Genomic DNA, 15,131 nt, shown 5'->3' with positions numbered 1-15,131 from the left:
ACTGCAGCTGTCCTGCTCATTAATGGCTCCTGGCAGCTGGCACAGCCTTCTTACACAGCCAGTCATATCTTACATCTGATATGCGAACAGTTCTGACCACACTTGAGTGTTCCTTCCAAAGCTCAGTCAGGAGTGAGGCCACCCAGTGCCAGCACGGGCAAAGCACAATGCTTTGTGCTAGCATAGCTCTGTCCTAGCAGCTCTGTCTGGGAAAGGATGGTGGCAAAGTGCACCAAGCTTCTGCAGAACATTGCATGTGGGGTAAATCTGGAATCTTCTGCATGGGCCCCTTTTATATGGTCACTGCAAAAAGCAAATGTTAAGCTTGTTCAACTACACTTTATGTCTCTGATGCTATTTCATATTGAAGTGGTGACCATATTCTACTTTGTCTTTTGGAATATATTGAAACTTACGTAATTATGAAATGCACTGCTTAATTCACTGATGGTCATTGTTGGTCCTGTAGAGAGACCTCTAACTAGGTGAATTTAAGTGATTCTAGAGGCAGGGAGTATCTAAACCCAGGGAGGGAAACCCAGTTAGTAGCTATTCTCTTTCTTCTTAGTTTTTGTTTCTAAACTTTTTGTAATTTTGAGACAGGATTTTACTATGTAGTTTAGGCTGACCTTGAACTCACTATGTAGCCTATGCTGGTCTCAAATTTGCAACAAACATGCTTGATCAACCTCCCAAGTCCTGGGATGACCCATATGTGTCACCAAGTTCCACCTCTCTTTTTTTCAAATGAACAAACAAAACAAACAACCAAGTGCTATAACTGAACAACCTTTAGAAATGCAAACAGAAGCAACTGTTTCAAGCATCATCTTGGAATCAGCAAATTCTAATCTTAACTCATTTATACTTGCTTTCAGACATATGCTAACTCTTCTGAGCCCCCGAATACCGTGCCCCTGGGAAAAGCTGAAGAACTACAAGTCCCCTGGTACTGCACTGTGCCCACCAAAGACCCAAGAGGGCAGAGGGATGCTGGGAATTTAACCAAGTCATCTGACTCAGACACTGTAAAACATGGGGCAGAGCTTTCTGTGTAGTGAAGAGTTAGGCAGCTGAAATTCAATCTCTGTGAAGTGATAAGCCTTAATTTCTGAGAACTCCATTACTAAGATCTTTAACTCAACACAGTAGGGCAGTACTTAGTCAAATAACAATATAAAGACATAGAGGGAAAGGCCCCGTGCCAACTTTCAGGTTTAGAAGTGTATTTCATGATTTTTTTCAGCAGTACATTTTAGAACAAAACTAACCCAGCAACGAACTACATGTACATAAACTCAGGAGTTGCCTAAACCAGGAGACTTTGTATAAAAGATTCTATTCATAAATAAAACAACCTTCGTTCAAAGTAATTTCCGTGATCCCATATGGGAAATGTTCAAAATTATCCATGAGATGTAATCTTTAATCCTGTGATTTATTTGATTACATTCTTCAAGTCATTAATGATACTATGAATAAATTAAGGTGTGAAAAACACCTACTAAAGCAGGTCACACAAGTTTACATCCTCAATTGCTTTTTGTTGCTACAGAGTGAAGAAATATTATAGAAAGACTCCAACCTTATCCAGCTTCCCTCCTCATCTTCCTGATGTTAGGTTGTTAGGAATGTAAAAGAACATAACTATTAGTATTAGTGAACTTTAGTAGTGTAAGCAAATTAATTCTGCAGGGAACATGCACCTTGACTGAGTGAAAAACATTCAAAATATCAATGCCTCATGCAAAAACTCATGAAAATCCAAGAATTTCAATTTTCCATGCAAGGAGCAGACTTTTTCCATGCCAACTAACCTCATACAGTAGACTGTTGGCGTTAGACAACCACAACGCAGTGCTCAATGGAGGTCTCTCCAAAAGGAGAAGCAAATTACATCTTCTCTAAATGGGGCAAATCTATAAACTAAATTCTTGTAAAAATCTAAAAAATGCAAATATGACTATACGCTATGAGCTAATAACCTAAAAAGAACACATTATATTTGAAACAAATGCAAATTAACTTTTGTTTTCAACAAAAGACAAAGGGCCCTTTGGTCTGGAGTAGGAAACCCACTTTGGAACATGAGCTGCAGGGCTGACTGACCATCTGAGATGTGGCTGCGAGTGTTTCCATCTCTTCATGTGTTAACCAGACATTTCCTGTGGTCTAAGGTGACCCCAGTGCACCAGCCACATCCAGGGCAAGGGAAGCGTGACAGAAAGGAGAAGGACGCACATATGAGCCACAGGCACAGTAAGGAGCCACGAGGCAAAGGTCACTCTTTGCACATTTTCATTTCAGGCACCCACAGAGAAAGCCAGAGATCATTAACACAGGCTCATCCTCTTTTAAACAATAACAGTGTGGTCGGAATATAAGGAGAACAGCACACAATTTCCAGATCACATGCTTAAAAGTATGGATGAGAACATACTTTATATTTCTGAAAAGTTACTTTCCCCAGTAACTGATGATTCAATAGACAGTATTTTCAATAGTCTCACCATGTTGGAGGTATAGCTCATGATAGGGTTTTTGCCTGGCTCTCCCAAAGCACTAGGTTTAAGCCTCAGTACAGCAAAACAAAAGAATAAAACAAAACACACAGAAAGCAGTCTCACCCCAACACAGGCTAACAACAGGATGCTCTGGCCTTGGCTTCCTGTGGCTGCTTTCAGCAGATGATCCAAAGCCAGAGGAAGCCCAGGAGGCCAGGGCACAAGATAGTGAGCACAGGAGAGCCAAACAATGCAAACACCAAAAACAAAGCACTTGTCACCATCTGAGTCAAACCTGAGACTGATGGCCACTCTGCTAGCCCACTGTAAGCTCCCCAAGAACAGCAATTTCTGTGTTTGTAACTGGTGATATGGAGAGTCTTTCTGATGTGAGGTCTAGTCCTTGCCAATAGTTCAACTGAATCACAGAAGCTCCCTTTTGAAAGAGGGTTCTTAAAAGCTTTGAAAAAGCCATGCAGCATCTTCATTTCTACAAAGCCCACATTAATGTGGAAATAGCTGCAGAACAGACTGATACTGGTTACAAAACATTCCACCAAGGGAAAGTGTTCTTTGGCCATACGTTAAAAAAAAAAAAAAAGGCTTATTGTTCATTTTCATAATTCTCTAACAACAAAATCTTCACACTTTTTTGTGTATAAAGTTACTGTAGGCAGACCTTGCTCTGCTGCTCAGAAGGATGTCTACACAGCTCTAAGAGTTTGTTGAACATCTAAATGAAAAACCCCTGAACTTTGCAACTTAAGAGCTGGCCTGCTCTTCCCTTCTAATAACCACCAATGTTTCATCAGAAGAGTCACCAGGAAGCTCTTTGAGGGCTCTTCACTACTCCCCAAGTGGACAGCATCTTTGTGAGCACAGGCATGGTTGGACAGACACATGCAGCTCCCAAGACCCAGAGCACCTGCTGGTGCCGTGACACACAACCACAGTGCATCTAGGAAACTCGGCATTTTTCCTCCTTTAGTTCTTGTAGGGAAAAAAAGACATCCACAAAGAAGAGAAGCTTAGAACTGTCCAGGAACCAGTGGATTTCTGGGAGGTGACCACCCCTTGTTAGCATGTCAACTGTATGTCAGTGGCACCTCTGGACTGCCACAAATTACAGTTACTCTGTAAGTCCCGCCTATATGTGCAGTGATGCAGATGCACTCACACGCACAAGACTGAAGGAAAGAAGCCACACACAACAAAGTAAGGGCAGCCCAACCTAGTTTATAGCCAAGGGGCCATAGCCAGGTGCTTATTTATGCCCGGGGATTGTATGCAAGGGTTTATACATTCCTGGGCTTATCTGTATATTTTGCTACCTGTATACTTGAAGAAAAACAATATTTTCCGCATATAATTTGCTTAGCAAGTACCTTTATATACCGTACAAGTACTAATTATTGTTTGAACTATGAAATAGAAATCAAAGTTCAAGGATGAAATGCTACTTAAAATGTTAACTTTTCCTTCCTCAAGAGGTCCTTACACTTACTCAGTTTTGATAAATTCATACGTACATTTGTGACAATCAATTTTCTACCTTTCAAAAAGCCTTCTTTCTTAAAGAAGGCCTTTCTAACCAAGTTTTATTCATTTATTTAATTATTTATTTTTTGGTCTTTTCTGAAACGGGATCTCATTACTCAGTTCAAGCTGCTCACACTGTAACCCACTGGCCTAGAACTCACAGTGATCCTCCCACCTCAGCCTTCTGAGTGCTGGAACTACAGGCATGTGCCACCACGCCTGGCTTTAACCACACTTTTACACAAGCAGTTCACACATTTTCTTTGGATCACTCAACCCCTCCAAGTTAGGGGTTGTACTATGCTTTCCTGAAATTTTAAGTTGAAACCACCCTGTATGATTAGGAAGCAGCACGGAAACATTAGCAGGCTACTGCTTTTGTGGGCTCTGCCTTCCTCCTCCACAGAGGGCACACAGAGCCTCTGTGAACATACCTTTTTCAATGTGGGTGGAGCCGAAGGGCTGGTGAGCCACAGGGTTTCCTGGATGGCCAGCCGCAGCTTCAGTCTGTGCAGAGGGTGGCTGATGCCAATCTCTTGCTGGATCTGTCTGTCTGACAGAGCTGACATGATGGCCCCACTTTTCACATTTGCTCTGCAGGCAGCCACATAGCAAGCAGGCATCCCAACCCAGAGCTAGAAAGAAGAATGAAAAGACCAGAACATCAGGTAGAGACAGGAGATGCATGACAAGCTTGTGTCATGTAGCATAGGTCTCTGTAGTAAAGGGATGTACCTCCAGCCATTCAACCACGGTTGGCCCGTCCCACTGTGAAAATGGTAAGCCTTGCCTCTGGGCTTCCTCCAGCAACTCAGGCCTGTGAAAAAGAAGACATTCAAATTAAAGAAGCACTGTTACACATCCAACAAGTTAATGGAACAGTCTCTGAGCATTTTCAAAAGTATAACACATATTCTCAGTTCCTTTTATCTTCTACAGTTTTAATGTTATTAACATCATCCTTGTAATGACAGTCACACACATACTATGGAGAACGCCTGAGTAAATAAAAAATGCTACAGAGTTCTCTTGATTCCCAGTCAAATCACCATTACTTCAGAGAATTGAAGAATTACTACCAACTTATAAAACTCAAGCAGAATTTTCATATCCAAGGTAGTAAGACAATTAGGGGAAAACATGAAACCCTACTTCAACAATGAAGAAACAGTATCTAGGAAGAGGAAACCACACCTCAGTTGAGACATCAGTGCCTAATTTTGTGAGAGACTTTAAAAAACAGTGTTTTTGGGGGGTGGTTGTGGTTTGGGGAATGTTGAGACAAAGTCTTGCTATGTATGTAGTCCAGGTTGGCCTCAAACTCTGTGTAACCAGTCTCCCCCAGTGCTTGGATTATAGATGTGTTTCATACTCCCAGCTGTAATGCAGACTTTTAACCACAAAAAGATTATCGTCTAATACAGCAAACAAGTAACAGAGGACAGTTTCTATTGTACACTGCTCTTTAAGTAAACGGGTACTTGATAAGTCACTGGGTCATTCTGTGGTTTTAACCCATTGATCTCTTCTTTAGCCAGCCATTCAACACCTCCTTCAATGCCGAATGTATCACCAGCACAGAAACTCATGCAATACCAAGGCAGTACTGCAGGGAAGTGGGTAGGTGAGTCTTGCATGCACTCCGTAATGTGATTTGAGGTTTCATATATGCTTTATTTCTAAAGACTCAAGTTACACTTTTACTATACTAACATCTCTAAAAGTGATTTGTGTAACACAGTTATGTGAAACAGTAACATTGTAAGCATGGTAAGTCTGACATTAGAACACAAAGGACAAGTATGTTTCAGATACACAAAAACCCTAGTCAGTCTCAGTCAATCAGTCTCTCTTCCCCTTTTCTTTCTTTTGGAAACTTATGTTCCTAAGTAAAATGTTTCATATACAATTTCAACTAAGAGTTCCTTAAGTTACCGCTAAGCTTACAGGAACAATCACCAGGGAGTAACTGTACCAGAGAAGGCAGCAAATGTGTTATCTCAGATGAAACAAGAAAAAAACAAAAAAAAGAAGAAGAAGAAGAACAACAACAACAATTTTCTAGTTGAAACAAGCAAAGCTATTCACAGAGAAACAGATCAGCAGAAGTGTGCTCCTAAGTACAAGAAGTAGTAGGCTACTGTCATGGTTTATGTCTGTGGCCCCCAGGCCTCATGCATTTGCATTGTGCATTTGTGATGGTTCATTGTCTAGTGCTTGGATTCATGGTGTCAGTGTTACACCCACATAAGAGTGGAGCCAGGATATGATGTAATGGTAGGAAGAAAGTGTATCTTGCTCTTTGCCTGTTCCTACTTGCTGTTTGCAGCCACCATGAACTGTGACCCAGCCATGCCCACCTGCCTTGGAGCCAACTGAGTGTGGACTGAAACCTCCAAAAACTGTAAGAAATAAACTTTTCCTTTCCAAACTTGGGCTTCAGGTATTTTGTCTCAGCAATGAGTAAAAAGTAACTAAGACAGAATTTGGTACCGAAGAATGGGGTTGTTTGCTGTGACTATACCTTACCATGTTTTTCAAGAAATGGCTTTGGAAATGGCTTGTGGGCAGAGTTTGGAAAGGTTTGGATGTGTTGCCTGGATGCATAGAGCTAGAGCAGCTTAGGCAGTTCTGTAGAGGAGATAGTGGTCACAGCTCAGGAGACCAGAAGGCTGATAGGAAGCCTGATGGTAAAGACCAGGCCTGGGAGATTTCTGCTGGGAAGAAGGACTGCAGTGGTTGTTGGACTCCCCATGATGTGAGTTATGGGTTGGCAGAAAGTTGTCTACATTTTGCTCATGTCCAGAGACTTTGCCTGAGACTGAAACAAAGGGCAATGGACTGATTAATCTTGAAAAAGAAATTAAAAAGCAATCAAATGTTGAGTCTGTGGCATGGCTACTGTAGAGGGCTTTTAGCCAGCTTTATGTTGCAAATCAAGAGGAAAGAGCCCAGCGGGATAATTTGCAATACTGTGAGTTTGGCCAGAAAGAATATTTCAGGAAGGCTGTGGATTGTAAAGACAGTGGAGATTCTGATGGCTGAGGGAAAACAGAGAAATAAGAAAGATGGGCCGGGGGCATCCCAGGAAGCAGGTCCCCACCCTGTGCAGCCTCACTGCAAAGGTAAAATAATTTTTTCAGAGGAGAAAGCTGCAGAGCACCAGGTTCCAGAATGGCGACAGAGACCACATGAGTTTCCAGAATGGTGACAGGCCACATGAGGTTGCAGAATGGTGGCAACATAGAGAAGCTTTTCCTCACAATCAGTTAAACAGAGCCCTGTGATCCAGGCAACTGACCCCTACAGCCAAGAGAGAGAAAAGCCTGAGTACTGCTCTAGCTAGCAGCAAACCTTGGCAACATCCACATGGTGCTAATCTTAGGTGCTAGGAAAATGCACAAATTCTGAGGGTAAGATGGCTTCTACCTCTATTGCAAAGGGCCTGGGAGGCCAAGCTGTGTGCCCCTGAGAGGGCAATTTGTGAAGACATAAAGGTGAAGCCAAAGGTGCAGTGGAGACCCCAAAAGTTTGGAAAAGCCAGAAACATGGACGATCCAAGGAAAGCTCCAAAAAGCAAGCAGAGAGGATTTAAGAGAAAAGCTGCAGGAGGTGAAATCCCTGGAAGTGCCTTGGGGGTGGAATCACACAAGCCTTTTGGAGCTTGTAACCATATTGCTTCAGATGCAGAGCAAGGAACTCTAGGACTTAATGTTCATCCTGCTGGATGTTGGATTTGCTTTGTTTCCAATGCTTTATATTCCCCTGTTTGTAACTTTTGGAATAGTAATGTTTATTTTGTGCCTTTGCATTTGAGAAATGTTTAAACTTGTTTCATTTGTACAGGGGTTACAGTTAAGAGTTTGCCATAGATCATGGAGGAGACATGGGACTTGGACTGTTCAGCAATGCTGAAACTTAAGACTTTGGAAACTCTTGGTGGTGGACTAAATGTCTTTTGTATAAAGGATGTACAAGAGTCCTGGGGGCCAGGGGAGGAATGTCATGGTTTATGTCTGTGGGCCCCCAGGCTTCATGTATTTGTATTGTGCATTTGTGATGGTTTATTGTTAGTGCTTGGATTGATGGTGTCAGTGCTATACCCACAGAGGGGTGGAGCCAGGATGTAATGTAATGGCAGGGAGAAGGTGTGTCTTGCTCTTTGCCTGTTCCTGCTTGCTGTTTGCAGCCACCATGAACTGTGGCCCAGCCATGCCCTGGAGCCAACTGAGTGTGTGAAACCTCCAAAAACTGTAAGAAATAAACCTTTCCTTTCCCAACTTGGCCTTTAGGTATTTTGTCTCAGCAATGAGTAAAAAGTAACTAAGACAGCTACCAAACCTGGCTACAGAGCTGCTATGACTCATTTAAGGAAACAAGAAACACACACACACACACACACACACAGAAAGAGAGAGTGTGTGACAAACATACAGAGAGACAGACAGACAGACAGACAGACAGACAGACTGACTGACCCCAAGAAGCAGTGTAAATCCATTTCTGGGTAAAGATCTGAAATTCTGTAATATTAAGTGAGGGTCTGTCCTGGATGCTCTGGCCAGGCCAGGGAAGAGGAAGACTACTGCTGTAGGTCAGAAGCACTTCTAGATTATGTGCCTATTCAAATAGACTAAGTAAGAACTATGTCCTCAGTAGTCTAAAAATGATTTTGTTGGTGTTTTCATTATTTTTGATGGTACTGGGGATGGAACCAAGCACTCATTGAACTAAACCGCCAGCCATTTGTACTATACTTTTTATCTTGAGACAGTTTCTTAAGTTGCCTAGAACAATGGTATTGTCATCATAAATGACCCTCCTGCCTGGACCTCCCAGGTAGCTCGGATGATTAAAGGTACATACCACTGCACAGCTGTAATTTGTGAAAGTACATACCAGACATGTACTGCAAACAAGAACAAGGCCCACTACCTGAAGCTTGGTATAAACTGCTGTTGCCTTTACATCCTTCCTCCTCCTTACACCTGCATCCAGATGCAGCAGTGGGAGTGGTGTGAAGGTAGCAGAAGTAGGATGATGCATTCAAAAGTCATGGGACGTTAGGAAATAACACAGAAGACCCTGGCTGGGGAGTTGGCCCAAGTTCCACCTACAGGTAGCTACACCTCCCCTACCAGGTAGTTTGTGGACTACGAGATTGGGCACCTAACCTTGGTTAACACGATAGGTGGGCACATTAGAGTCCAGTTTTCTTGAGAGTTGTTCCCAAAAGTGTACAGAAGGATCCTGTGTTAAGATGCAGAATCTGGAGCCTGCAGACACTTCTGCGCACCTCTACTCTGGCTCTTTGCAATGTTTGGTGATATGCACAACTACCTTCCTTTTACACTGGGTATTGAAACTGGATCTCTTTTGCTTGCTACTGCACATACTTAGTACAGACACCCATTTGTCCAAATCTGTGACCTCCAAGAACTAAATGGCTTCACAGTGTTTACTCACCTACCTGACTATCCACTTAGGTAAGGTTATCCGTCTACCCATATGATTAGTTTGGAATAGGAGAACCACCTATTTCCTCCCCCTCTACTAAAGCTGCAAACATTTAAGCTTTAGCAACATTCATTCTTTTCTTGCTCAACTTCCCAAATAATAACTCTTCCAGCTCTGAGCCCCAAAGCTTCAAGCAAGGTAATCAAGCTGGGTATGGTGGCATCATCTATAATCCAGCATGTGGGAGATGAAGGCAAGAGGATTACCATGAATTCAAGGCTAGTCTGGACTACATAAGGAGCCCCCAGGGGAAAAAAAGGAAAAATTTAAAAAGAGCAAATAAAAACATAGTAACCAGTGGGGGGGGGGGCATACTCTGCAGAATGTCCATCATCTGTCCACACTGAATAGCCACCAAGGGTATCTGAATAATATGTCAGTAATCCTAGATGTTGATGTGTCATATCCATCAACTCCAGAAGAAAACCCCTTTGGTTTCTTCTGATATTTGCTTGCTCCTGGGCTGTGAGATATCATATCCCAATAGATGTGACAGGCAGGCCAAGCTGGGGCCCTTTGCAGAAGGTGGCTGGGCACTAGATTGCTCTGTTCCTGACATTGTCAGAGCTTCTTTTCTTCAGCTTATAGCTTCTCCCATAGAACCAAACACTAGACACCAGGGTTGATTTTTATAATATCTGCTCTAATGCCAGGATGATGGTACACACCTGTAATCCCAGTACTTTGGAAGCTGAGGCAGGAGAATTGCTATGAGCTGAAAGTCAGCCTGGGTTACATAATGATTTCAAGTCCAACCTGAACAACACAGTGAGACCCTTTTTTAAAAAAAGAAAAGGAGGCCAGGAATTTAGCTCAGCAGCATAGCACCTGCCTGGCAAGTGCAAGGGCATGAGTTTGATCCCCAGTACCAAAAAAGGAAAAGAAACAAAACACACACACACACACACACACACACACACACACAAACACAGAGTATCTGCTCTAATGCAAACTGATATGGGAACCTTCCTGCCTTTAAATTAGAGACTGGGGGCTGAGTGTAGCTCATTAGTAAAGCACTTGCCCAGCCTTCACAAGGTGCTATGTTTGATCTGCAGCACCAACATGTATATACATGCATACATACATACATACATACATACATACATACATACTGTTGGAGGAGGCAGCTATTTTAGATTCTGTCATACTAATGATGGAGCTCAGGGCTTTAGCATACTAGGAAAGTGTTCTACAGCTATGCTGTATTCTCTTGGACCAAAATACACTAAATTCTCTGGGGAACAAATGCGTAAAATAAAAGTTACGTGAAGGCCAGGGATTTAGCTCAGCAGCTTAAGGGCCTGCCTGGCAAGTGTGAAGTTGTGAGTTTGATCCCTGGTACAAAAAATGTCATGTAATCTATGAATTATGATATATTTTATAATGTAGGCAAAAGCACAATGGTAAAGCTGCCCTTCATTTCAAGAAGCTTGTGTGAGTTTCTGCAGAATAAACATTATCTAAGTGACATATAGCAAGAACTTTAACTCTCCATAGTAAATACATGACTGTATTTCCAAGAGATGGGACACTTTTCAAATTCAGGGGTCTTGCACAAGGGCTAAGGAGACCCTTTCTCATGGCTGCAGCTCAGGCTCACATTTCACATGCTAGTCACACTGTGAGGAAGAGTACTGGGGACCAGTGTGTTGTTTTGACAAGTGAGGAATGGAAGCAACTTTTCTCACCAAACAGAAATATACTCTTGGGAAGTTTAGCAGAGAACCCAAAGCTGGTAACACCAGCACTCCACACTATATGATTCAGAGTACCACTGAGTATGGCTCCATGTGTAACCAACTTCCCACAGCAAATGCACCACAATGCCACACAACCGGAAGGAGAGCACTACAAAGACAAAGGTGAGTTGGAGATCCATGTTTTGAAACTTCACACAGCATTCTATGAGCTGATGAACGGACTCCAGTCTGAGTCATGCTGATAGTTGCATTGACTACTGAGCACCTCAAGTGTCAGCAGAGCATCAAATTCTTCCAGTAATTCTCAGAGAGCATGAGTTCAGCTGGTCAACATGTGCACTGAGTCCTGGGAACCCTCCTTCAGTCAATGTGATAGGCTAGTGGTTCAGCGGCAAGGAGCATGGCCTACAGCCAAGTTAGGGCTCATCACAAGAAGTACTGTATTTCTGAGAAAGTACCAAAGTGTTGAACTGTACTCTGTATTCACAGAACAGTTTTTTATTACATCAAGAATGCTCAAAGTAGCTGGATGTGGTTGTGCATGCCTGTAATTCCAGCACTTGAGAGGCTGAGGCAGGAGGATCATTGTGAGTTTGAGGTCAGCCTGAGCTACAAAGTGAGCTCAAAGCCAGCCTGAACTGCATAGTGAGACCTGTCTCAGAAAAACAAAAACAAAAACAAAAAACAAAACAAAAAAACAAAACAAAACAAAACAATAATGCTCAAAGTATTAAACTGTACCCTGTATTCACAAAATACTTTTTTTCTTCAAATCAATTACAATTCAGGTTATCTGACAGATATCACAAAACTGCCCACCATAGTCAGATGACTACTTTAGAATTTTCCCTATGAACTTTCTACTATGGTTGAGAAATCACATATGCATCCCACATAGAACTATAAAGTACAGAGCAAAGACCCATTCTTAGACACCTTGAAACAGCCACAACAGATGTTTGGAGTAAGCAACATAAACTTGAATCTCCTTGCTACCGAGAAATCTCCCTCCCTACCACCACACACACACACACACACACACACACACACACACACACACAAACCTGTAAACATGCATGCCTGGTGTGCAATTTAATCATGTGTTTGGGCAAATAATTCAAAGCCTGTCCTGAGGGTGCACACACACTTCTTGAGAGTTAGAAAGTCAATTTTTACAACAGGGAAACATTTTGGTTTTCTGTTTTTTGCTTTTATTGTGGTACTGGGGATTGAACCTAAGGCCTTAATGCATGCTAAGAGTACTACACTACCGAGCCACATCCCCAGCAAAATAGCCAAACATATTAGGAAAATTATTTCTTCTCTTCCATGAAACATAAACTTCAGAAGGCAATGGGGTGAATGATCAAGCTGTGCTGCTGTTGTTTTTATTACATTGAAATGAGCACGTGAAATAAAAGACACTGGCAAAATCTAGGCAACACTATTTCTTTAGCATGGTTTCGAGAGGGAAAATGACTAGCTTTAATATTAAGCTCCACAAAGCCAACTGCTCATTGCTTAAATTATTATAAAAGACTTTTACACAGTTCAGATTTTGTGGTTAAATGGTACTATAAAATTCTATTTACAGAGCACCAAAGATTGAGTATTTGTATAGAATGTTTCCATAACAGAATTTCACCTGCAATGGCATGTCATCACTGTTGAGCTGCTTAAAACAGTTACTATGGCCAAGTGCGGTAGCACATGCCTGTAATCCCACCACTTGGGCAACTAAATCAGGAGGACTGCTGTGAGTTCAGTCCAGCCTGAATTACAAAGTATGATTCTTGTCTCAAAAAATAAATGAATAAAATAAAAAACAAAAGACTCATTATAATATGAAAAACTTCATATATAAGTTAGCTATGAAATAAAAGACAGACAATAGAAGAAAAAAGTTATTGTAACTCAGCATGGAAAATATATCTAAAGGAATACTTCGACTTAGTACAATTGTGTTCCATCTTTTATATGTGTTTTGGCTTATAGTCTGGTATGTTTGATATATATATATATATAATATATATTGATATTGATATATATATCTTATATATATATATATTTCTTTTTAATAGTCTTATTTTTAATCTGTATACATGACAAGGGTTTATAAGAGAAATGCATGAATGGGATTCTGGCAAAATACAAGGATGGTGGAAAATAAAGAATAGAAATGTGTCATGGACATGTATCAACTCCCAAGAACCAACATGATTATTATGTACTGCAAACACATACCAATAGAAGTTTTAAAAAAAAAAAGGCAGTCATGAATTCAGAGAAGACAACTAAAATGAGTGAGATTTCATAACTTTCCAGCAGAAAGGGTTCCTAGGGATTCGAGTGCAACGCTAGTGTCAGGGCCTTTGCACTCTGAGTTCCACACAGTACTGGCTTCACTGAGAAGTGGACACCTGATGTTTCCCATATACAAATTTATCCAAGAACCCACCAACTTTCACCTTTTCTCAAGACCAGTGTGCCCATCTTACCTTAGGCTTTCAAACTTTCCCTACTGTCAAGTTCAAATTGTACCTCTTAGACATTACATACTGTCTGATTTTGTTGCAGAAAGCTTTTTGATTGATATTTTATTAATCATCTCACTAGGAAAATGTCTCAACCTATCTAGTTCACTTATAACTCTAGTTTTGGGTGTGATCAGCTTACACAACCAATCCTACATCAGAGAAGTGTACATACTTCCCTGATATGTTGGTGCCTGTGCTCCCCTATGCAAAATCATTCGGAACAGTATATATTATTTTCAGAATCTATCTTTATGTGGGCCTAGGGATGGTATGTCAAGCCAGTACGCTCTCACTTATACTCCACTCCTCAGCCCCTTAAGATTTAGTAGCGGATTATAGTTCAATAATACACTGTAAAGTAGAGATCCAATCTCAGATAAAATGTAAAATTATATCACGGTAAATGCTTCTGGAGGACCACTTGTGTAAACAATAGAAGTCACCACAGTGACCTTAATTATAGCTTATTTAGGACTTGTGTCCAAGTTTTAAAACATATACATGCACATATATAATTCTATCAAACTGAGAAAAAGCCACACGATGCATGAACAACTGTAACAGTCATTTGACAGTTGAGAAAACTGAAGCCTAAGCTAAATAACTTTGTCAGACAGCTAACTAGAGAATTAACCAGGATTCAGCAGCCAAAGCTCAAATGGCCAAGCCTAACTATTACCCATTCTATCATCTAGAGAGACAACTCTGCAAAGGAAGACTGAGAATACACATGTGAGTTCAGTCAAAGTTTCCAAATGTCCTCTGTTCTCCAGACATGATGGCTTAAAACAGGCTTTAGGTCAATGGAGGCAAACCTATGGCATGCATGTTGCAGCAAGCTCTTTGTACCACTGAAAGCTCTATCACTGCTTTAGGTTCATCTTTCAAAAGACAATGTATTTACAATAGCTAGAAATTACACTTAAAATCAGCTAAGAATGATGGTTAACTCAGAAAACTGTTTCATGAGATGGAGAAATAACAAAAAGCTTACTTTTTTTGAAGTTGATGATTTTTTTCATCCTTTCCTCCCAATTTGCTAAGCTGGAAGGCATCCTGAGATGAGTTTTCCGTTTCAGAAACAACGGCTACAAAAGAGAAGAAAAGCCCCCAAATTTAGAGTAAATTAACAGGGCAAAGTTTCATGTTTCACAAATAGGAAGAAGATTCTGCAGGTAGAGAGCTGAATCATTTCTGAAGTGTAAGCTTCCGAGCAAACACATATAAATGTTCAAGCGTATAAATTAGCATATAAGAGGGTTATTCATTCACGCCAAATGAATGTCCACTGCTCTGCTCTGGTTCACATGTGGGCAGACTGGGCTGTCTGG

At 41.3% G+C, this 15,131-nt stretch overlaps 1 protein-coding gene across 1 annotated transcript in view; it reads right to left on the bottom strand.

The window, feature by feature from the left end:
- The window catches only part of LOC134472802 (liprin-alpha-2-like), an 85,071-nt gene that overhangs the window by 35,401 nt on the left and 34,539 nt on the right, over window positions 1–15,131 (bottom strand). Inside the window, exons 17-20 of the mRNA XM_063235130.1 lie at window positions 4,779–4,860; window positions 4,478–4,678; window positions 2,110–2,172; window positions 1,589–1,611 (exon numbers count right to left, since the gene is read on the bottom strand). Of these exons, the coding sequence (XP_063091200.1) occupies window positions 1,589–1,611; window positions 2,110–2,172; window positions 4,478–4,678; window positions 4,779–4,860 (369 nt within the window). The remainder of the gene's footprint in view (window positions 1–1,588; window positions 1,612–2,109; window positions 2,173–4,477; window positions 4,679–4,778; window positions 4,861–15,131) is intronic.

The sequence above is a fragment of the Cavia porcellus genome, unplaced genomic scaffold, assembly GCF_034190915.1.
Source record: "Cavia porcellus strain 051 isolate PalLab524CR breed Dunkin Hartley unplaced genomic scaffold, mCavPor4.1 scaffold_25, whole genome shotgun sequence".
Classification (NCBI taxonomy): Eukaryota; Metazoa; Chordata; class Mammalia; order Rodentia; family Caviidae; genus Cavia; species Cavia porcellus.
This window is presented reverse-complemented; position numbering and strand designations above follow the sequence as displayed.